This window comes from Adelges cooleyi, unplaced genomic scaffold (genome assembly GCF_023614345.1).
Source record: "Adelges cooleyi isolate 19-005CV unplaced genomic scaffold, UGA_ACOO_1.1 ACOO_flye_CR_arks_rails_tigmint_CR_PRNA_55, whole genome shotgun sequence".
Classification (NCBI taxonomy): Eukaryota; Metazoa; Arthropoda; class Insecta; order Hemiptera; family Adelgidae; genus Adelges; species Adelges cooleyi.
In genome coordinates this window covers 1,060,432-1,086,353 of record NW_026096241.1, presented here as the reverse complement: position 1 = coordinate 1,086,353, position 25,922 = coordinate 1,060,432, and the positions used below count along the sequence as shown (strand labels likewise).

At 33.3% G+C, this 25,922-nt stretch overlaps 1 protein-coding gene across 2 annotated transcripts in view; it reads right to left on the bottom strand.

The window, feature by feature from the left end:
- Positions 1-281: 281 nt before the first annotated feature.
- Positions 282-25,922, bottom strand: part of LOC126842547 (uncharacterized) — a 92,786-nt gene continuing 67,145 nt past the window's right edge. For both annotated transcript variants that reach the window (XM_050579559.1, XM_050579560.1), the window contains exons 5-18: positions 23,375-23,558; positions 15,717-15,851; positions 11,716-11,831; positions 8,935-9,106; positions 5,422-5,550; positions 5,192-5,334; positions 4,795-4,963; positions 4,594-4,710; positions 3,965-4,089; positions 3,374-3,555; positions 3,149-3,304; positions 2,632-2,920; positions 2,064-2,208; positions 282-1,576 (exon numbers count right to left, since the gene is read on the bottom strand). In XM_050579559.1, the coding sequence (XP_050435516.1) occupies positions 1,381-1,576; positions 2,064-2,208; positions 2,632-2,920; positions 3,149-3,304; positions 3,374-3,555; positions 3,965-4,089; positions 4,594-4,710; positions 4,795-4,963; positions 5,192-5,334; positions 5,422-5,550; positions 8,935-9,106; positions 11,716-11,831; positions 15,717-15,851; positions 23,375-23,558 (2,258 nt within the window). In that variant the 3' untranslated portion in view covers positions 282-1,380. The remainder of the gene's footprint in view (positions 1,577-2,063; positions 2,209-2,631; positions 2,921-3,148; positions 3,305-3,373; positions 3,556-3,964; positions 4,090-4,593; positions 4,711-4,794; positions 4,964-5,191; positions 5,335-5,421; positions 5,551-8,934; positions 9,107-11,715; positions 11,832-15,716; positions 15,852-23,374; positions 23,559-25,922) is intronic.

Below are 25,922 nucleotides of genomic sequence, written 5' to 3'. Positions count from 1 at the left end.
GTAATTTAGGTCGAGGAAGTAATTTATTTTCACAGTAAGTATATTTTATTTCTTTATAACAAATCAGCCAAAACACCGCTAAATAATAATTAACAATATTTTTTTTTTTACAAACGTGTGAACGAAACTAGTTAGTTTTTCCATTACATTATTAACACTATAATGGTATTAACACTTATTAATTGTGTATATTATGATAAGTACTACGAACAGTTATTAAATTAAATCGTTTTGTAAACAATATAAACCATTTAACATTTTATGTTAGGACTTAACAAAATAAATACTTATTGATTGTACAATTTTTAAACTTACATACTTAAGATGACTTTTTAATATGGCGGGAATTACATTATTTTAACTCACATAATAATATGGTTTTCATAGAAGACCATTGACTAATTATATCTATTAATTATATTTTGTTCATCAACTCGGGCAATATATAATAAAAAATAAAAATCCACTTGTGCAATATTTTATACATTCTTTTACAAAAACTGCATTTTAAATATGTAACACTAATAAAGGTTTTGGGGTAATTTTCTCCAGTGGACTCAATTAAAAAACATCTATATATTTATACATTATTTACCAGTGTATTAACATTTAGCTCAAAAACATAACAATATCAATGCTAACGGTAAGATAAAAATCGTATCTCCTTTTACAGCTGTTAAAGGAGTACATTATTTAAAACATAGACAAGATTGACGAGATGACTTACAGTTTCAATTAAAAACAAAATGGACTTTTAAATGCATGTTTGCTTAATAGCTACGAACATAAAACGCACAACGCGGTTATTGAGAATAATCAGATTTAAAATTAAAAAAATTTAAATATTTTTCCCTGGACGGATTTTGTAAAGGAGAATTATCGAGAGGGCTCGTTTGTAATAATAAAAAAAAATATCATTATAGTCTATAAATCACTAAATTATTTATACATTTTATATATTTATGCTATCATTACCTAATCTAATTTTATAACTTTAAATACTATCCGGTCATTTGAACGTCACAGTAAAATGTGTTGGCATTGTCCATTTCATACTTAAATATTAACTAATACCGAGGACTAATTTATTTCCTGTTCACATACCTAACACATGTTTTTAAATGAAATTATATTTTTAACATTCAACATAGATTTTTTTTAATGGAGGACTCCTCTGTCTTAAGCATGTCTACTGTGACGCCTTATTTCACACAATATAAAATAAACGTTACGCCTTGGAATAGATTATAAACAAATAATTAACTCCTACAGCATAGCAGAGCACATCAACGAATTAATTAATAATCCATATTATAACTTGTCAACAAATTATTACTTTTGTAGGGTTTGAAATTTAATTGTCCACCTTACAATGTGTGTTTAGCTGTTTTTCGATTGGTTTACATAAAAAGTAAAGATTAACGCGAAAAATATGATAACAAAGAAACTATTGGTTGGTTTTGTCGAACCGCTGGCCGCTCTCGTGTGAGCTGTAGATCCCGACAGTCTGACACGGTCGATTTCCGATCTCCATTTAATGTAATACTGAGGTGGCGTTTGAGTCATTGCTCTTAATCTGAAAGAAATCAGCCGAAAAATTACACGACAACAGTTACACTGATAAGAGATCATTGATAAAAGACGGCTAATAATATCTGCTGATAAGAGATCAACTATAACAGATAAGCGATAGTCTCTTATCACTAGTACCTTATCGGCTGTCTCTTATCAAAACTTGACATGACAAGTTGGAAACGTCAATTCCAAAAGTCCATACGAGCTGTATCTGTTTCGATGTAAGTAGCCCGCCAAGATTAAATAATATGTTTAATATCAAGATTAAACTAAGACAACGGTAGAGATAAGATTAAAATATTAAGTTTATCAAGATTAATATTAGTGTTAAAGATTTTCCGAATTTTTCGAGACAAAAATACAAATTAGACCCACACCGAATTCTTATCATAATACTAGACATTTAAATTGGTCTTACTGCACTCGGAAAAAGTACAAATAAAAACCCGATCTCGTTAATAATAACATTATGTTTGGCAAATACATACTTAATGACAACGATATTCATTTGCCACGGAAGTGTGTTGGTTAAATTCTTTTCTCTTGAGCAGAACGTGTACAATTCCGGACCGGCTCGATCGTCGGCCTTTTCCGAATATTCGTGAACGCTTATATTCCAAGCCGAGCATGGCCCTACAATGTACACAGTTGCAATTAAAAAAATATATATATATATAAATCCATAATACACATAGTAATAGGTATTATAACAAAACGCCAGTACAATGGAGTCTGAGAGTGATAGGTACGGTGAATTTTAAAAATGTTTCGCCTATTAAGTATTTATGTATTTAGACTTGTTCCAGAAGAGATATAAGAGGAATATCGTCGAGCTTGTAGAAAAATCATGTAAAAGTTTTCTAGTTAAATTGTGCAACAGAGCAGAGACGTTATAGAAGTGACAAAATGAAAATGAAATGCGTTGGGACGAGATAAGGATAATACATTATAATTCGGCAGCTGTTTACGGTTTGGCCAATGGAAAATCGTTTAAACCTAACAAGGTCGACGGTGGTGTACGAAGAGAATAATATGCAACAGACTTGTTTTACTTACGACTTTGCGAGCTGCCAATTTCTATGGTCAAGTGGCGTTCCACGTTGGAATCCAAGAGCCACGTGCAATCCTGATGGTAGTAAAAGTTAAGCGGACTCTCCCGGATTATCATGGGAGACTCGAGGATCCCAGTGTGTTGGTTTATCACCCGATAACCGCACACGGTGTCGTCTTTGTACGTGTACTCGGCCGTGTACTCGAAGCCTTTGCTCGACCAGCTGTACTTGGATATGGAATACACCAAGTTGATGGGCGACCACGACTTGACGGTCACCGGTAACCATTCGGCCTACAACAGCAGACACAGACAAAGATGAAAAAAAACCCTTATGAATAAATCAGTTTTTACTTTTTCTCTAGATTGACAAAAAAAAAATCGATTTAATAAGTTTTGTGGAATTTTCAGCACGTTTTGACATGCCACTATACTTTTTTCCGAGTATAGCACAGAGTTTATGTAGCACTTTTAGTATTATTTTTTGTGTGAAAATAGTACAGTCGAGTTGTGTGTAGGTACCTGAAAATCTCCGCAAATACAAGATAGAATGTCGCCTTTGGTGGACATGACAAAAAGCTGGTCGACGACCGACGTTGAATTTTTTACACAGCGACAACCGCCGTCTCCGCATTCGGTGTAACACAGGTCCGACGACAATTTGTTCAACGATATTATCTGGATGTAAAAAAAAACACAGTATTTAAAAATGTATAATCTCCGGAAATGTGCTATAATAACGTTTACTTTGACGCTGACGCTTTGGTTGGCGGCCGGGAAAAGATTTTGAGAGCACCTCATTTGCCCTTCGACGTTCCAAAACGTTTGTTCGGTGCCGGGTTGCTTTAATTTCCCTCTGGAAGAGCTGCTCAGTCCGTAATAGTTTACATCGCAGAGAGTTTCTGGTTGCAGTGTACCCTTTTCCAATTCTAAAACGAGAATTGATGGAATAGTGGGGGGGACAAAATAGCTACAGTCTACTCAAAGCAAAATCATTAAACATGGAACATTCTTTTAAGTCTGCCGGCTCTTGTTTTTTAATATTTGGCCCCAATCGGTGATTTTGGATAAATTTTACCATTCATTTTTAATTGTGCTCGTCTTTTATATTTCCATATCATTAATTGGCCAGGACATATTTTGTACGAATATATTATACAAAAAAGCAACCGCTAGATCGCGCCACTTATATATATATTTATACAAAAACAACCGCTAGATCGCGCCACTTTCGTGACGCTATTTTGTGTCGTTTTCGAGCTGGAGGGCCAAGGCTAAAGCATGTTCCACGCTAAAATAGGTAAAAGAGTTTATTATTGTTCAATTTTTACTGCGAACCGTTAAAGAAGTTGTAGGCTCCGTCCAGAAATTCGGCTTCTTCGTTTTGCGTTGCTGCCGTCGACCGTCGGACGAACAGCGTCATTTCCGATTCGGTCGAAACAAACATCTGTCTCTGCCGAAACCTGTTAAAAACAACCTTTATTAATATTTGACAGAGGGTACATCATAATGTAGTTGGCTTATTGGAGGAATTTGAAGGAGATGGAGTCGTCAAGGCGATAAGGGGAATCGATAATCCCCGGATAACTGATTGATGAATTGATTGTTAAGAGAATCAGTTGATAGCAAATAAATATCGAGAGATAATCAGCTGATCAGACATGTTCACGATCCAAATATTGCTGCTTGGAGATCAGACATTTACCTTTTGCCGTGAATACGTTTTCAGTTGATCATAATCTTAATAAATCATAATGTTTCCTACTGTAGATCTACAACGTTTTAGCTACAGACTATAGTATTATAGTCCAGGGTCTTAGCCAATCTGCCTCCTTATCGTTCATACTAATAATAAATTTAATGTGAATTGTGGACTTAATTGTGCTCAAGCACCCTTTCCTCTCCGATTATAAACCTATTCGCAAACTGAGTAAGAGATAAAGATGGCGATAATTTTTTCTTTTCACCTGCCGTCCGTGTCTCTGGCATGCTTCTCAATGGGACCGCACAGCTTTTTTGTCCTGTATTTAGTTTTCACGTCCGGACCGTCGTAGACCTCGATGAACGACTGACACGACGGATTTCTGAAGTCAAACAATATATTAATATTATAATAATAATAATAATTATAAGAAAAAAAAAAACGTTGTGAAGACGGGGATACTCACTTCAACACATAGTTGAACAAAGATAACTGCACAATTTCCGGCGTTTTCCCCACAAACCGAATGGTGCAGTTTGTTTTCCAATTTTGATTTCCCCTCAAATCAAAATGCCCGGATTTCGTGTCGGTCGATTTAATCGTCACTCGACACGGTTCGTCGTACTTGGAGTCTCCTGAGAAACAAACGTCGCCGAATTAACAAGTAGCATTTTTTTTTTATTATTCCCGGCATTGTACAGGGTGTGTGAGTGTGTGTATTAAATACACTGAACTCAATATGTCCACTAGTAGGAGACTAGTGACTGTTGTAAACGGTTATTTGTTTTGTCCATGATATTTATTGTTTTTTCTACGATTTAAGGTGGGTACTTTCTTTGACGAGCAAACCAAAAACGTCTTACTTGGCGTGGATACCGAGGGCGAAGACGGCACGACTGCTGGTGCTGGCACAGTGCTGGTGGGCGGTTTCGCCATGACGTCATCGATGAAGTCTATGGTGGACACGAAACCGGTGTAATCGTAAGGCGGAATGGCGGCTCCGGCCCTGCAGAGAAAACGGGAAAAAACATATTAGGTATACATGTCACGGTGAATGACAAACGAGATCGGTCAGTTGTATATTTTGCATTACCTAAACTCCAACAGAACGTTGGGACCCGGAAAAGTGTACTCTTTTTTGCTCTTGTCGCAAATCGTGGTCACCAGGGGGCTGTTCGAAGAAGGTCCCTGATAAACGTTTATGTAATGAGTACCGCAATTACTGGAAACGAACGATTAAAAAAAAAAAAAAAAATTACTTAAAAACCTAATACCATCAGACAGAAAAAAAAAAAAAATCAGAATACGATCAAATCCCGTTTGGAAAAAAGGTTAGGGACAGGTGCTGGGTAATGGCCTGTCATCCGGATAAAAGCTTTTCAGTCAGGGACGTCACACAATATTGCAATACACAGCACACGACGGGCTTACAACAAGTGGCACAGGGCAACCGCAATACCGTATAAATAACCGGACGGCATGACGTATAGCCTTACAGGAAGGATGTGTATGAGCTGTCTGTGGGTTTTTTATTCGTCAACGTCCGGGTCTACCCGGTCAATATTGCTATTTACTCGGGATCTTTACACAGTGGATACCGGTCACAATTATTGAGGCAGACAAGAGTATTATAAAATTCACGGTAAAATTTAAAAATTGTCAGTAAATGTTTTTCAGGGTATGGTTAAAGTTATAGTTGCAGAGGCCCATTAAAATATTTAACTATGTTTACAGTATCAATAGGATGAGTTCAAACTAAATCTGAATTTATGAATATCGGATAGAATAGCCTGTAGGAAGAAGCAGGAAATTAAAAGTCATAAATAATGGCTTATAATAATATGTTAGACCTATATAGAAGGCCTGATGAAAATTAATTAAATCGTCTAACATCACAACGGTACAAAACACAATCACATTATCAACAAAACGCTTCAATAGTTTATTTTCTTATTTTTTAACTATGCAGCATTGTCAACAAATAACTCAAGTCATCATTGAAAAGATTTTTTTCCTATTATGTAAACTGGAGTTGTCACAAACTTTGCAATCTGTTGGACTGATTATTTATTTACTTTTCTTGTACAAAATAATGGAATTGACGTTAGAATTCAATTACGTTTACTATTATCTTTTTGTACTTATCAGTTGGATAACCGGCTGAAATAAAAACTTACTTCTACCTTAAGTTAGGACTTTGTTAGTCGTTTCGTCGAAATTGTATTTCAATATTATAATCTAACACTTTGTAATTTTCGTTAAGTTTTGTTAAGCCATTCTTTGCCATTTCTTGAATTAAATTAACGCCTTACGGCACTCAAAAAGATTCGAGTTAAGTTTGTTTATTCATTTAATTTTACAACTTCGGCTCAAAACATTTATATATATATATATATATATATATATATTAAAGAATAATAAAGATTTTTAGTTTAAAACAATTGTAAATGTTTAGCTAATTCAATTTTCCATTGTTTGTTGAAATAATCAAAAAAATTCTTAAATTTTAGAATTTTATTTATACAAAAATTGGTTTTAAAATTATCTAAAAGAAGTATGCAATAATTAATAAAACCTAGGCGGTAAGTATACAATAGTCTATGAAACAGAATTGTGTAATATAAATAGGTGTAGAACCAAAGACATCGATGAATGGTCTGAAGAGAAAGCTCTAAAAAGTAGTGCCTTGAAACCAATAATGGGTCATATTTTAAACAGTGTACATGTGCGGTCTGTGACTCAGATCTTCAAAATTGTCAGGGCGATTTCTGTCATATCAATCACTACACGAAGACACATTTTTTTTGCTACACTCAGAATGTTGCTGTATATTCACTTATTCTACTTCACGTGACGACATATCATCCTAACGACACGGGTTTTCCCACAGTCAACATTTTATTATACATCTAGCTGGCGAAAATTCAATATAATATTCAACGTTTTTATGATTTACGACCGTTAAATCTTCCTGGCAAAAAAAAAAATCGTCTGATGGAAGATAACTGTGCACATAATATCATACTTGTTATTGCAGTGCAGAGGTTTGTGTAATATTTCTGGTGCGTTTTTGGTTCCGCCACCGTTTTCCGCGCACGGTTCCGGAACGAGAAACTCTTTTGCACGGATCGTTAATTTCTCGCTTCCGCCATTTCCGGTTTCTCGAGTAACGCGCCCTTGGGAAACCACGTAGTAACGGTTTTGATTTTGATTTTCTTTACTGTACAGCGCTATTAGGAGATTACAATAAACACAACTAAAAAAATATCCATCCGTGGAAGGACATTGGACATTCTTGGTCCTCCACACAATTCTGGTGTCCTATTTGTGCTAGGTTTCTTAATAGGTTTATAGAATTTTGGCATCGCTGGTCTCGTTTTCATTGCTAAGCCAACGTTTCCATCGATAAAAATGCTATTTTTTTTTTTTTTTGTAAACATCAATGAGAAATAAATTTTACTCGACTCGCCGCATAGGAATAAGTATATGAAATGAAGTCGTTCGTGGAATGGTTTTCTCTCATCCTGATCCTCGTCTTGTGGTAGAGCACGGTCGACCCCACTTTTGAAGAACCGTTTCCCAGTGGAACCCTTCGACTATATTATGTCGGATCGATGGCACTCCTCCATTTATTATAATATAAATAAGGCAAGTCGATCATTTCCCATTTACTTAACAATTGATTGCACTCGCCCTGTGTCCGTCGAACCGGAAAAACCCCCATCGAAGCCGGGAAATCTTCGAGTGCCAAAATTTATCCATAGTTTATATACGAAAGTTTTTTTTTTCTTAAAAGGGTGTTTGGTTAAAAATCCAGTAGTCGTCGTCAATTCAAATGAAATTAAATAAGTGCAATTGTCTCTCTTGTTTGAAACATTCGATTTGTTGTAAAAATATTAATCGGTTGGACTTGTAAAACTATAAATTCGCCATTTCAGAATGTCCATTCTTGTCCATCAAAACGTTTAATAGTTGTACACATATTTTTGGTGGTTTTTTTTTTTGCAAATGATAAACGACCACAGAGATTGCCAGTCGGGTTGAATACCATACGAGACGATTTCCCGTCCAGTTTGTATTATTATTGTTATTATCGCTATTACTATTCACGTCACGTTTCCTTCCTGGGATTTCAGTTGAGGTCCATCATTTAATATATACATCCAACCTACTTTGGTGTTCGGGCCGAGAAAATAAAATGTCCGTTCCCTAAGTAGCCTTCTAAGGTTTCCAGAAAGTGTCAGGTTTAATTAGCCGCCGGGAAAAAATAATTTCCCGTTTTCTTCTCTAAGAAGACCGGTGTGTTCCATTCCTTTTTGCTGGCACTTAAATTGTAAAACAAAAATAAGAAGCTTCTACTCTGCAGTTATGTTTAAATTTTGGTTAACTGTTATCACATTAAGACAAAATAATGTTTTTACTATAAAACAGTGGTGACATAATCCTAATTCAATATTGTTTAAATTAATGTAGGTCGCACCGAGATAAATTTCTTATAGAAATTTACATTTATACACTTTAGGCCAGTACACAAACCTATGTACCTGTTTAAGTAGGTATAATACCCGAGAAGAATGTAAATATTATAAAGTATGGATGTACTCACTTGAGCGGCATAGACAGTGCTAGAAATTGCAATCGCACCTTAGTGTGAACCGAACTGGTTGTAATATGATACTTGCAGTAGATGTTCGAACCATAAATTCCTGGGAATCCCGGACTGGCAAGCACGCACGAGTCTTTTTTGCACGAGAAATCTTGATACAGCCAATCGCAAGCTATCAATGAATAAAACAAAAATATGGATTATTATCAAAGGTATCGCATTTAATACGGTATCCACACGAGTGCCCGTTTAGAAGTTTCGGAAAAATTAAGAAAATAAAAATAAAAAAATGCAAAAAAAATTCTCCTTTGGCTCTTCCGAACCAAAACTATGCTCCAGACGACGTTTTTCGAGTCACACACTCGCCCGACCGTGTGACCGAAGGTTATTTAAAATTTGTTGATTTTATACACATAATTGTATTTTAATAAATACATATTGACGAGTATGGACTAATAAAAAATCGCAAAATCATTAGGTCGCTCAGTGTTTGTATTGAATGTACTTTTACTGCTAAAAATTGCACAATATTCTTCTGCTGAAACGAATCGACTAACGTCTTGCAGCTCCGTTTATCGAAGCGTGAAATTTTAGATCAAAGGCAAGTGGTATTCCCTTTTATTCGAGACATCACATATTATATTACATTAAAATCGCACGTTCGTAGCTGTATTCCAAGAAGACACAATGCAACAAAGTCGAAATTAATTTACCGCCAACTAATAGGAGATGCGATGAACCGTGACAAGTCTGTCGGCATCATAATGAATACAGCGAGGGTTTCTTGGTTTTGTCAAACTCGCGACCGTTAAAAAGTCACAGAAAAAAATAAAAATTAATTTAAAAAAACAAATTTAATACAATTTTCTCCTTCGGCTATTGATCTACAGCTAATTTCGCTGTAGTCAGTTATTCGCCCGACGGAATGACCAAAAGTTATACTTTAAAAACAGTTCCCCTCAGACAATTGGTCCATTGTGTTTTAGTATTAAAAAAATAAAAATGTACTAATATAACTTTATAAATCCAACTAAAACCTGTATAATTTAACAAGTACTGTTTGTATATACATATCATTATTATTTATTTGTAAATAATTGTAAATATTTAGTAGAACTGTAATTTAGTTGACTAATTGTGGTCATAAGAACCTAATATAGTTTTTGTGTTTAATTCGAAAATACTATTGAAAAGTGTTTGCTGATACCATGATACAGCCAACAAAAAATCAAATAAATTATGTTATTATATTACACTTAATTCGGTATACCCTTGAATGCCCGTAAAAACCATCATATCCGTTAAGAAGTCTCAAAAAAAGCGTTCTACAATAACTTCTCCAGACAATAATTTCATTGTACCAAACGATAGAAACGAGACTCCAATTCTCTTTATCGAAGCGAGAATATTTAGATCAAAGACAAGTCGTGTGCCCTTTATTCGGTACATCACATTTTATATATTAGGTATATGGAAATCTAGCTATATTCCATTAAAACAAAATGCAGTGAAATCGAAATTAGTTTATCGCAAATCTATATGAAACGGCGAACCGTAACAAGTCTGTTAAAATCATAAATTTGTATTTATGTACCTACCTAGGTTAATTAAATATTATACTTTAAATATACTTTGCAACCCCCAAAATTCAGTCCAACTTACGTCACTGTATGTCATAGTTATTTATTGGCTTTGTGGCGTTAAACTATTGTACCCGTTAAGAAGTCTCAAACATGATTAAGACTATTATATTATAGTTATTTATTGGCTTTTTCACACCAAATTATTATAACCCGTTTAGAAGTCTCGAAAAAAAAAAAATATATAAGTAAAAAAATGCAAAAAAAAAAAAATTCTCCCTCGGTTCTGTACCGCGCAACTTAGGCACTCTGATGGCTTCACTCGTCCGACCGAATGACCGAAGGTTATTTGTAATGTGTTGATTTTATGTTATTTAAACACATTATTGTATATTATAACTAATGCATATCTACTTATTATATGTAACATGGTTACCACCATGGTTACTGTGTAAGTTCGCGCGGTAACCTCTGGTAACCCTGTAAGCGGTGCATGCGGCAGGTGATTCTGCACCAAAACCGTTCGTTTCGTGTATGTATACTTCAATTTATCTTTTCTTGAACATTTGTAATTTTATAATAATAATGATTTATATCAATTACTATTTTAAGTTAGTAACAGTCTGTGTTAAAGTGTGAAATATTTGCAAGACTTATATATGTTTTTACACCGGTTTTTTTGGTTGTAAGAAGAAATACTTATCTCTCAAACAGGTATTAATTAATGTCGTATGCGTGTAGGTAAATAGCAGAACTTAGCGATCTCCAAATAATAAATAGTAAACCGTGATCTGAAGTCTTTTACATCATAATGCGTACACAGCCTACAGGTAGGTTACAATTTTTTCGGGTTTGCAACGTCGAACTCTTGTAGAACCCAATAAACATTCTCTTCAAACTAATTAAAAAAAAGTGAAAAAAAATGTCGAATGTCGCATATGTATGTATTTTACAAAACTCAGTGGTCTCCTAATAATACAAACAGTAAACCGTGATAATTCTCATACATCATGAACAATACAACTATTATGTTATAGTTATTTGTTGGCTTTGTAACGCCAAAAAATCATTCTACCCGTTGGAAAATCACAAAAACAATCTACAGTCATGGAGATAGTTCACTTTTACAATGAACATCGCAATATTGTAACTAAGACATATAATCGTTATCATAACTAACTAGTGTTTCATGAATTCTCACCGGTGTGCTCTATTCTTCTGCCTCCCTTCGGTCTGAACGCCAAACCATGGTTGTCCGTCAACGTTGTAAAACTGAAATACGCCAAAAACTGTGATCTGGATGTAGTTTCGTCGATCCTGTAAACCACGAATTATTGTAAGTATAAGTTTGGCTGTACCCACGACATGTTCTAAGCGCCACTGAACCGATTTCTTCGTGTGGCAATTCCACATGTCAGAAATCGCACCTGTAAGACACTTTATTGGGCCGACATTTAAAAAATTCACCTCTGCCACTTCAAAATCGTTAAAACACCCAGGAAACGTCTACATTTTTTAAATAATAGAATTATTTCCTAATTTCCAGGGAATAATCTTTAAACATACAGTATTACCGCTAAAAATTGTCAAACCAAACAAATGAGGCCCCAGATGCCAAACCGATTAACTCCAATTTTTTTGAAATTGCAAATAATAGCATGGTTGGATTAAAAGAGTGTGCATAATTTTCAGTGGCCAAGATAAATAACTGCATAGTTGAATTATTCACAACTAGAGTGCGCTAAGTACATTGGCAATTGTACTTACATACATTGTTTCAAATAACTATTATGGAGTTAATGGGTTTGGCATCTGAGCGCCTCCAATATCGCCTAGAACGGATAGACATTTTTTCTTGATTTCACTTTCCCAGCAAAGTTTTAGGGATTTAGGTCTGAAAATAGATCTAAAATGTGCCTATATAATATTTATTTATACGGTTTTTTCAAAAATCTCTAGTCAAACTTTGTTTTTTATTAAAGAAAACAAATAAATACTGTTTTTGGTTTAGACCACACTGGTTTGAACCCTTCTATTCACATCAGCTCTATATTTTCTATCGCAGTCAAATCGCACGGATGCTTTGTTCGTTCGACGGGCTCGTACAAAATATATACCTTTAGATATATTTATGTTAGCAAAACCTTAAAGCGATGTGTGCCGCGTTTTCTTATAAATGGACAACCGTTTAAAACCAGCGAATAAGGCATTGGGAAACGACGGTCAGGAGACGTGTGTGTGTGTGTGTGTGTGTGTGTGCACAGACCATTCGATAAATCGTTTCCGGTCTACGGGTTTTGAGAGTTTTTTGATAATAACCCCGGCGGATGAGGAAATAGGAAACGGGAAAAGGGCAAATCGAGGGGGGGGGGGGGGTGCTCGTGTGGTATATAGAAAATTAATGTCGGCGTCTGTCTGTCTGTCTGCCGGGCCGATCGTTGCTTTGGCTCGGCACCAGCAACGGAAATCGACCACCGCAAAAGTCCACATCAGCCCAAGAAAATCTGACCCGAATATGACTCTCTGTTTTCCTAATGTCGGTCTTGTGCCGTCCGAGGATCAATATTTATACACACACACCATATATGTACCTATGTATCGAGTTGGAACCGAATTTGTACAGATTTCCTCAATGGGAATCCGTATTGACGATAAGGAAATAATAAGTAATTTATTTACAATAATAGGAAATATACGAACGAATTCTTGTCGTTATTATTATTTCCCCAATCGCCCTGATAATTTAGCTTAACGGTTATTTAGACCACACATCATGGATGGATTAATTAAACAATATCAACGTCGTTTCAATTAAATATTGCAACATTATTATCACGTTGTAAATTCGATTAGCGCGTTATCTATTGACCTTATCGTAAATTAGATGCCGCCAATCGATTTCCTGCGAAATTGTCAACAGTGTTGCCAACTGAATTAAATAAAAATTCCACATCAGAGCTGTTGTTTATTAGGCGTAAAAATATTGTGCCTACGTTAGGACGAATAATTTTCAAGAGAGAAGAATCGAGTATATCAAAATTTTATTTTCTTATAAAAATAAATAAAGAGTATTTTCCAATTGTTAAATAGTTCAAATGTTGTTTATAATCAAACAGTTCAATTAGAATTTGTTTGAAACCAAAAATGCACTTATCACGTACAAAGCTGTTGAAAATTATTAAAATTAATTTCATAGCATTATTTATATATTTTTAAACAAAAGCAAGGGACAGCATAGTTACAACAAAACTTAGATTTTTTTTTTATTTGGAACTAATTCCAACTACATCTAGATTTTTGAATATTTTTCGCTGGTCTTAAAATTCCCTTTAAGCACACCTTTTACGTTAAATCACCTCCAAGGTTGTAAAAAACGTACAAAACAAAAATCAGAATTTTAAAACTTCTTTAAGTGTATAAAAAACTATTTCTGAATTCGTCAAAAGAATTAGAATACCAACGTCTAATGGAAGTATATTTTAGAACATTTTTTCTTAATGTGCAGTACAATTATTTAATAGTAATCAATTTAACTATAATAAATAACAGAAATGTCGTTCGTGGTTCAGGTCTAAAATGAAATTTTAGACCAATTTTAGACCATATTCATTCTACCAATTTTCGTTAAGAATACTTGAAACATAAGTCTATTATTTTTAGTGGCTTTAAACCTGCTCTATATCATTTATCACGTTTCTGCTAATCCAGAAACGTTTTCAGTATATTTTCACACAACAAGTAACTCGGTTTAAATTATTATTATTATTATTTTTTTTTATGATAAACAACGACGTTATTTTAATCGAAAAATGTCATTTAATTAAATATTTTCCATTCAATTGTGTAACGCGCTAAACGTTAATCTTGTACACCGAGGTAAACGCTTTTTATTCTTATGAAAATATAATCATCAGAGGCCCGGGGATTTAGTTAATTAAGAGGATGATTTAGTGCAAGACCATTGTTTCGGGCCGTGCCTCTTATCCTACCGTTTTAAAGAGCATTGAAACGAACTCATCTCTCTCATTAAGCAAACGCTTTCCGGAATTACATTATGCAGACACTTTTGGTTAGGTTAAGTTGTAATTTTTCTGAATAATCGACATTTCCAAGAGCTAATTCTATTTTCCCCGCAAACGACACTCGAGAGAGCTCGAATTTAAGTAACTCTACAGCTCTTATCTAAGACAGTGTTACTTTAATGCGACGTGAAGTTCATAAAAAAAGAAAAATATTAATTTTAATCCTTCATCGCTTATCTCAACCGTCAGCTGATTTTCTTATCAATAATTTCCTATCAGTTCTTATCTAGGAATTTTCGAATTTTCCTTATCATCTCGACCTGTCATTCCATTTATTTAATTTTTATCCACTTAACCGTTCAACGGAAACAAATCAATCTAGAAATACCGCCGGCAATATTATAAAATCAAATACTTTCAAGCAGAGATCAAAGATAGTACTTGACGAGTACCGAGTATGTATAAGTTCATCTCTGTTTACTTTTTGCGTTCCGTTAGCTAATGCGCCTTGGGCATCATTTATTTTTTCGCCTTTATGAACACACATAGCCGATGGAGCAAACCGACGAAAGGCCATTCAACCGAATATTTCACCCTCGAACATCCAAAAAAATATCTCATTTACAATCGAACCTGCAGAGTTTTTTTCCCCCCACTTTTATTGAATATATATTACAGTCAGTCGGACAGTTGAAACATATCCGTTTAAAGGATATGATTTGCTAGAATGTTTCCGGATGTTTATATCGATTCAACAACAATACAAATAAAACGTGCTAAAGTTTGTCTTGGCCATAATGTACATTCACAATACACGGTTGGTAGTACTGACAAAAGCGAGGAGACGGGGCATAAACGATTTTGAGAAAACTTATGACTCATAGTGTTGGTGGCAGGAAAAGGGAGAGATTTCAGAATTACGGACGAAGGTGCTTCCGTGCATTGTCTGGCAACGGGGGATGATCATTTGAACCATCGACCTATCAACTAATGGACTGTGCTTAGGTGGTGGTATTCACCCTTTTCGCTTAGAGCAGCGTTCAAACCGAACACACAATGTAAGAGATTGTGGAAGTAAAATTGGATCAATTGTTTATAGCGAATAATTTTCTGAAAATGTGTCAGGTTTTCTTGCCTCATTTTACTGGTTTTTTTCTCTCTAAAAATGTGTAATTCTTACCTAAAGTTCAGCAGGGCCGATTCGCGGTCAGCAAACATGACCACAGGAGGTGTCAACCGCTCGTTTTGGCCACATATCCGCGGACCGGTGCCTTGTCCGAAGGAGTCCATAAGCTCCAGATAGCCGGAAACGCAACTGAAAACAAGTAGACAAAGGTGAGAAAAGTCTATTAAGTCGAGCAAGTGTTGTTTATAAGATTCTGGACACACAACGGGTGGAGCTTCTGAAATCCAGATAAAAAAGTAAAAAGGTAGACACTGTTATTTATTTTTAGTATTTTTATATAATAAATGTACAACTAATATTCGTATATAATCATCAACATTTATTTCTTATCAACATAGAAATACAAAATTAATTAATTAAAAATATAAATAGCAAAACCATTTGTAAGAAAACAAGTAAATAGAACACAATAATGTAACAAGCAATGTATAAGTATTGGCATAAGTTCAGTTTAGCTTCAGTCGAATTATCTTTAAATATTGTATTTTTAGATATTTTGTTTTAAATTGGGTTTATATACTCAAAATATATAAAAGCTTTTCATTTGGTTTACTTAGGTAGTTATAATTATTTATGTATAATACTAATGTTTTTATTGGGTTGGACATTGTGGGAAAGTAGGTTGTGTAAGTCACAATTCATTTTTTTAATTTTATTTGAGAACCTAATATGTTGGACTCTTGTGTTTACTTTCAAAGCATTGTCTGTGAATTTATATCTGATTTGTTCAATTTAGTCTGATAAGTATAACGCGTAGCTGTTAGGTTTCCCAGTAAAATTATATTTGTACAAATTTATGATATTTATAAAGAATATTTGTCAATAAAGTGTACTTTTTTTTCTAAGTTATACTAGTTTTTTGAATTTTTAAGGAGACACTGAAAGAACCACAACCATATACAAGATACAGTTTTTCATTTTGCTTTCCAATAAATATATATATATTTTATTTTTTTACAAATCACTTGTATCCTTTTGGTTGTTGTCACTTTATAATAATTCCAACCGCCAAGTTCATACTAAAAACTAACGTTATCATGGTAGACATCGACGCAGACCGTATTGACAGTTTAATGGAATTTTCACTTACCTAACTGTCAGATGATCGTTTTACCCCTTGAACACGAGCTCTCTCGCTTCAACGACAGGGGACAACCACAAAATATAAGTATCTTTAATTTTTTATATAAAAAAAAATAGTTTGCAAACCATCCTATCGCTGTAAACGCCTCCTATACATTGTATAGGTACAATGTACAATGTCGTGCATCTTATCAGCCCCGTGCACTCCAAAAGGTATCATTGACAAAAACTGTCATGTAAAAAAAAAACGAATAATGTGAAATCAATTCAAATAACATTTAACAATAACAATTAATTTAATAAAACTAACTCAGCCGGCTTCACCAACTATTGTTAAACACACTCTTAACACAATGTTAGTTAATAATTCATTTAAATTTAACATCTGGTTAAATGAAATCACTTTCACCACGACATTATTATTGTTAAATTCTATTTGTTAAGTTAACAAAACGTTAGTTGGGTTACCAAAGCGGTTACCTCGATTCCAACGTTCTCATTGGTTATCAAGATATGTGATAACTGATAAGTGATTGTATTATTTAATTTGTCAGTTTGTTATTATTTGGCATTTTGTTTTACTTTCTTTTAACGTTTCGGTTTATACTTTATAAATCATTTTTTTAACACATTTTTTAGATAGTCTATACCTTTCTAAACATAGTTTGTCATCAAGATTATTAAAATAATTTATTCTATTTTGAAGGCCTAAAAAAGGTAGGTAGTGATAAAAATTATTTCCTTCATTATACACAGGACAGGCAAGACATACTAATATTATCTTAATTACAAAATACAGTAAATTATGATATTCAAACCTATAATGCAAGTCTGTGCCATTCCGTTTTGCCTAATCTACCTACATAAAATAACTTCTGCTTACCTAATAAACGGTTATCGAAGTAGTATTTTCTATTTTTCTCTAAATACTCAATGAAAAGGAGTTCCTCATTAAATGTGTAATTTTTTATTTTAATATATTACTAGTATACTCAGTCAACAAAAATTATAAAAAAATGTCTGAACTCCAATAATATAAATATTATATATAAGTACTACAGTACATTTTAACAAGCCGATTTCGGGTGATTAGCTTAAAAATTGTCTTAACAATGTGTTTAGGCTAACAAATCTCGATGAAACCCAATTTTCACTAATTAGTTGTTAAATATAATTAACAATAAGTAAAATTCATAACAAATGTTGGCGAAACCGGTTGATTATTCTTAAAATCAACTTTTTCTTAAACCGTCTATGATTATAATATATATCTGTATTATGCTCTCAATATATGATGGAAGTTTCGGTTTGAGATAGTTTGCAGACATTATAATTTGTAATTGATTCATAAGTTAATCGATACCAGCATCGAGTAAAAACATTTTTGCACTAAACTTCTCATATATATATATATATATATATATATATATATTTATAAGTTTTTGTGTCAAAACAGAAGCTATGATTTGGAAGTTTTTATTACTAAACTTTTATAATGACTTATAACTATTGGAGATTTGGTATTTTATATAAAAATTATTAAATAACTTTTGAAATATAACTTTTCGAAAACCGTTCATTGTTTCAAACCTCGTTTTAATTTTAATTTGTACCATAAGCGTTCTAACTGATGTATAATATTGCTAAACGCGCTTATTTGAATTGATGTAGATAACAAAATAACCATTTAGTCCTTAAAGAATAATTGAAGATATTTCATTGGGTTTCCGTCAATAGTGTATTTCTGGACGGTTTCTTAAAATGATTTCACATTTTTGGAGAGTATATATACTTGTTGGCTATTATAATAACAGCCACTAAATCGAGACAAACCCAAAGTATCGACTTAAGAGTGCAACAACGACAATAATAATTGAAAACATTAATTCGTTTTTCACACGTTTACATTAATATAAATAACAAATAGTTTGGAAACGGTAGAACGGGTTGATTTACAGATGCGTTTATATTTTTTTTCATAATTTTTTCACGTCTTATATATTTGTATAAATAACGTTGTGTTTTATCGCCAACGCAATTGCAAAGATCTTATATTCGCGAGAGACCTTTTTTTTCATCTTTTTTTTCCCCACAGTGTTTGCTATATATCTCATTCTAAGTCGAAACAATTTTCTCACCTCTCTCGTCCGTGTCGGCGTTCGCATTTATCATTGATAAATAATTCATAGTCCGAAAGTTATACACTCACCGCCCGCCTTTCTACTTTATCTGGTGCTGCTTTTACTGTTGTTGTCGCGCTCTTTGTGTTTGGATAAGCAAATCAGCTCGACTGGAGAGAAATAAATAATTAAGAAAACGCGGACGACAATAATTAAGTTTCCTCGAGATACCATTACAAACAAAGGCTTTTATTATATATACATCTGAAATGTATTCGGCTTCCGGCAAAATCAAAAAGCGAAAAAGCCGCGGTGTCGAAGAACTAAATTACTTTGACTTCGACGTCAAGCTGAATAGGAAAAAAATCTCACATGTATAAGTCATATTATAAGGTCATTTTATAGGTCAACAATGGCCAATGGAACAGATTTTATAACAGATTATTTTGGGGATTAGTTGAAAATGTTCCAGATGTGCCTTCTTTTCACTTATCTTCATCTTTTATCACCACTCCTTATCTCTTATTATATAACCGGGTGTTTTTGGAATATATTCACTATTCAGCACCAAATGTTCAGTAAATAAGATTAGTAGTAAACGAGTGTCATAAAGCATATTTATATGTTTCTCTTTGAAGATGAGGACATTTTTTAAATACACCTTTGAAAATGAGTTTGCTACTATTATTAGATAAACGATAAAATCTATTTTTTTTTTTACCAAATATCTTAATTAACCGATTATGATGATTTTGTCAAGATAAGTAACGTCTAGTTCACAACTTCCTTCTATGATCGCCTTGAAGTATGCAAAAAAAAAAAAGGCATTTGGGTTGAAACTAGTTCAAAAGCTTTCATCATTCAAAAAGAATAGTAGCGTTTTAAAATAATTTCTCCAGACTATGTACCGAACGATAGAAACGAGACTTCAATTCCGTTTATCGAAGCATGAATCTTTAGATCAAAGGCAAGTCGTATGCCCTATGTTGGGTACATCACATCTTGTATATTAGGTATATTGAAATCTAACCATATTTCATTAAAACAAAATGCAGCGAAATCGAAATTAGTTTATCGCAAATCTATATGAAACGGCGAACCGTAACAAGTCTGTTGAAATCACAAATTTGTATTTATGTACCTACCTAGGTAAATTAAATATTATAATTTAAATGTACTTTGCAACCCCCAAAATTTGGTCCAACTTAGGCCGCTGTACGTTATAGTTATTTATTGGCTTTTTCACACCAAACTATTATAAACCGTTTAGAAGTCTCGAAAAAAATTAAAAAGTAAAAAAATGCAAAAAAAAAAATTCTCCCTCAGTTCTGTACCGCGCAACTTAGGCACTAATGGCTTCACTCGTCCGACCGAATGACCGAGGGTTATTTGAAATTTGTTGATTTTATGTCATTTAAACACATAATTGTACTCTAATAAATACACATTGACGAGTATAGACTAATAAGAAACCTAAAAATTAGCATTAGGTCGTTCAGCTTTATACTGAATGTACATTTACTGTTAAAAATTGCACAATATTCTTCGGCTGAAACTAATCTTGACGAGAAACAAGACAAACCTCTTGCAGCTCCTTTTATCGAAGCGTGAAACTTTAGATCAAAGGCATGTGGTAATCCCTTTTATTCGGTACATCACATATTACATTAAATTAAAATCACACGTTCGTATCTGTATTCCAAGAAGACACAATGCAACAAAATCGAAATTAATTTACCGCCAACTAATAGGAGATGCGATGAACCGTGACAAGTCTGTCGACATCATAATGAATACAGCGAGAGTTTCTTGGTTTTGTCAAACTCGCAACCGTTAAAAAGTCCCAGAAAAAAATAACAGTTAATTTAAAAAAACAAATTGAATACAATTTTCTCCTTCGGCTATTGATCTACAGCTAATTTCACTGCAGTCAGTCATTCGACCGACGAAATTACCAAAAGTTATACTTTAAAAACAGTTCCCCTCAGACATTTGGTCCATTGTGTTTTAGTATTAAAAAAATAAAAATGTACTAATATGACTTTATAATTCCAGCTAAAACCTGTAAAATTTAACAAGTACTGTATGTATACACATATCGTTATTAATTAAATGTAAATAAGTGTAAGTATTTAGTAGAACTGCAATTTAGTTGACTAATAATTGTGGTCATAAGAACCTAATATAGTTTCTGGATTTAATTCGAAAATACTATTGAAAATTGTTTGCTGATACCAAGATACAGCCGGCAAAGAATCAAATAAATTATGTTATTATATTGCACTTAATACGGTATACCCTTGAAGGCCTGTAAAAACCCTCATATCCGTTAAAACGTTTCAAAAAACAATTGTAATTAATAAAAAGTGAAAAAAAAATCGTTCAATTACCTCGAAAATAGTAAGACTATTGGACTAACATGTTGAATAAGTTAACATTAAAGCTATGGAAAATATTTAAATAAATTTAAATCATCAAATGCAGAGGGGTAATTTTCTTGATTTACATTTTTTTATTTAGATTAATCTCATATACTTTTAAATTCGTATTTATGTACCTACCTAGGTTAATTAAACATTATACTGTAAATATACTTTTGCAACCCTCAAAATGCGGCCCAACTTAGGCCGCTGTATGTTATAGTTATTTATTGGCTTTGTGACGTTAAACTATTGTACCCGTTAAGAAGTCTCAAACACAATTAAGACTATTATTTTATAGTTATTTATTGGCTTTTTCACACCAAACTATTATAACCCGTTAAGAAGTCTCGAAAAAATTGAAAAAATAAAAGTAAAAAAATGCAAAAAAAAAAAATTCTCCCTCGGTTCTGTACCGCGCAACTTAGGCACTCTGATGGCTTCACTCGTCCGACCGAATGACCGAAGGTTATTTGAAACGTGTTGATTTTATGTTATTTACACACATTATTGTATTTTAATAAATACATATTGACGAGTATTGACTGATAAAAAATCTCAAAACCATAAGGTCGTTCAGTGTTTATACCAAATATACTTATTAGGCACAATATTGTACTGCTGAAACCAATCGTGACGAGAAAGAGAGAAGGTGTCATGTTGAGTGGAAGTTTCCTGTCAAACGTGTTCATAGTTTCTGTCTTTCATTTCGAAGATACTATTGAAAATGTTTGGCTTATACCATGATACAGCCAACAGAATTATATAAAAAAAAATCTATTATTATGTCGCATTTAATACGGTATACACTTGAGTAGCCGAATTGCCTATGCGATGCGCCGGCAATACGGGATGGTAATCAATACGGTGGATTTTGGCGTGAAATCGAACGAGTCTTACCAGTTACCGGGTATTATATGTACCAACACGGTTACCACTCTGGTTACTGTAAAAGTTCGCGCGGTAACCACTGGTAACCCTGTAATCGGCACGTGCGGCAGGCGACTCTGCACCAAAACCATTTGTTTTATATATGTTTATTTCGATTTATTCATTCTCGAACATTTGTTATTTTATAATAACAATAATAATGGCTTATATCAAATACTATTTTAAGTTAGTACTTAACCACTTCAGTGTTGTGTTCAAGTGTGAAATATGTGCAAGACTCGCATAGATTATTACACCGGTTCGTTTGCTCGTAAGAAGAAATACTTATCTCTTAAACAAATTATCATTTTTTTTTTTTTTTTGAATTTTTATTCCATACTAGAAACATTGAGATACGTACTCGGTAAGTTATAAATCGAAATTCCAAGTACCTGCGTACTTTTTATGGCTTACACAAAAGGTACCCCACGCCGTTAGTATAGAATTCAAACGCAATTTTTCTCGGAATCATATTGTTCATAACTCCCAGAAAGATAATAAACTGCGCCTTGGAACTTCGATGAAAAATATTAAACGGTATAACCCGTGGAGTCCGTCTCGAGTCCGCTCTGGCGTCACACGTGACAATGGTTCAGAAACACAGTATTGGATGTTCAAGTGTTTCTATCGTTATCACAGAAATGTATATGTAATAAACTAGATTGAAGAACTATTGATAAGAATTGAAGTCGACGTTGGTTTTTTTTGTGGGATTTATGTGTGTAAAAAATAATATATATATCTGTGATTCTGTTCTATCAACATAACTTGTAATTGTTATAAACAGTGATAACAGTTATACACGTGTGATAAGGTTCTAATCGCCACAATGGTGGCGAGAAATGGTAACTTCAAATATTTCTATTGGCGGCGTGTTGTACACTTAGCAATCTAGTTTATTATATACATATGTGATCGTTAAAGTGTTTGTGCTCATATTTTTAGATTACTTAAATTAAAAAAAAAAAGGTTGGCAACACTTCCGTGCAGACAGTTCTACTAACCCCAGAAAATTTAAAAAACTTAACGATGACTAGTGCTCAAGTTAAACTGGACGGGTTATTAATGTAAAATATTAAACTCTAGATTATAATTTTACCTGGATCCGTTGAAATGCCCGGTGTTGACTAATCTGTAGACTTGTAATTCCACGCGTCTGTTGTATCCGGGGTCCAGTGTGTACCAACATGACGCCGGGCCCGAAAGGGCGGGAGATTTAATTTGACCGAAAGTAGAATTCGAGCGGGCCAATAGCAGATCCGCTTTTATCGTGATGTTACACACTGAAAAAGACAAACAAACGACATATTTTATTAGTGAGTGTATTGAAAAAATATGCCCAAGTCCAAAAAATCTTATAGCTGCGGTGTGGAGCTGAGAAGATATTATATTTTTACATTGTTGTGAGATTTTTTTTTTGTTCAAGCCTAGCAGTTTGTAACCAGAGCCCAATTCGTTTTCTTTGTTTGGCACTGAGTTAGCCAACACCTTCGAAGCGCGCAGTCCCTTATCGATAAACCATATCTTATCGTCTGACTTTCACCGTTGTTATCAGCTAATCAATCATTATCAATTTTCATTATTAACTTTGTCGTGTCTGTTATCAGTCGATTTCTTTTTTCATTTTCTTGAAATGAAATTTCCCAACGTGATGGGATACTATTTTTAATTTGTTTACACCAAAAACATTTCTTGTTTAAAAATAAAACAATGATTATCAAAGTTATGCACATATGCATGCTACAATCAAAGAAATTGAAACAAAATAGAAACGTCTTCAAGGTAGGTACTACTAATGATTTTGACGGCAATTCGATACCACCGACTTTATTTCTAGCATCAAATTACACTGTTCGGTGCCTCGGTCAACTAAATCCGTAATGAATGACAACAAAAACCGTCTACGGGATAATTTTTGCACCGCTGTTAACAACAAGGCGGGTTTACACTGGGCGGAATTCAATGTTTACCCAACAACCGCAGCTGCGCTGTGGTAATACGAGTAATTCAATTTATCATATGTAAACAGACGGAAAAAACAACTCTAGTTACTTTCTATCGAAAGAGAACATAAATTAATTTATCTTCAACCCTATACGATTTTAATTGCAAAACCCTGCTCTCCTGAAATTGGATTGAAGTACCTAAATGGTAATAAAAACTCCTTGGTAGTCGGGATTTGTACATAGATAAAATCAGGATTCATTCAGGGATAAAATTACACAATATACAAAGGGTCTATAAGGGTGAATATTATGTTTTATGGCTGGTTCAAAATTTGCATGAAAATTATCAGAAAAATCAAAATCTTTCTCGTTGTTGACCTACAATAAGAGATAAGGAAGCGTGATAAGAGATAAGGAAAGAGATACCTCTTAAAGAGTGAGTAAGGTGGGTTAGGTTAGGTTTTTGATTCATGTGTTCCCTTTGAAAGAGGAGGATTTTTTTTTAAATATTTTATATTACTCCAGATTACACTTAAAGTTACATAATTAAAAACTGTTCTAACGAAAATTGATAGTTTACAAAATTATATTATTAAAGCATTTGTGTGAAGAAAGTGTGGACTGAAGTTTTAATAAATAATTTAAGCACACGGAGTTGCAATTAAAATCTAAGACAAGTCGAAAGAGGAATTAAAATATTTTTTAGTTAAAATAAACGCTGGCGCTGAAAATCGTTTTTCATGTCATCTAAATTGTTTAAAAAATGAAATGAAAGTTGTTCAGTAAATAATTATTGTCAGTTGAAATAAATTATAAATTTGTTAATTAACGTTTAAGTATTATAAGACTTTCAAGTTTGTTAAGAAGTCTCGAAAAAAATGAAAAAATAAAAGTAAAAAAATGCAAAAAAAAAAATTCTCCCTCGGTTCTGTACCGCGCAACTTAGGCACTCTGATGGCTTCACTCGTCCGACCGAATGACCGAAGGTTATTTGAATTGTGTTGATTTATGTTATTTAAACACATTATTGTACATTACTAACACGTATTTATTTATTTAAAATAGATTGTTTATAACCATGGTAACCACGGCCAAACTTCCCAAAGTTTCATGGCGATCGGATGAACGGTGTACTAATGCATAAAGGACAGACAAACATACAAACATTAATTTTTATACATATATACATAGATCATCATTTTTCACCGACAAATGTTCATTTTAAAATATAGTGATATAGATAACGATAGAGAATAACTTAAAGTAGATAACGGATACATGTTTAATAAACTTAGAGGCTAGATTATAAAATATATATTACGGTGGTCCTTAAAAAGTCGATTTTCGAATTTTAACCTCGAAGCCCTCTAAAAAGATTCTAAATACAATCAAAATAAAATCCAAAAAAATAAAAATTTGAAACATTTAAATTTTAAACAGTGCCCTACAAGGGTTAAAGTTTAAACGGGATTTAACATAGGATTTCGACACTTGTGTACAAATCAACGCATAACTTTTTTCCTATTCCTTGTTTTAAGGGTTTATTCCTTAGTTCTCCAATATTTCCCCAATTATTTTATCGGGTTGTCGTAAAAAGTAAGGTAGAAATATTGTTTGTCCATTATCACAAATTTTCTGAAACTATTATTCGATTGATTTATCATAATTATTTTTTCCTATTCTTTAGTTTGAACTAAAGTT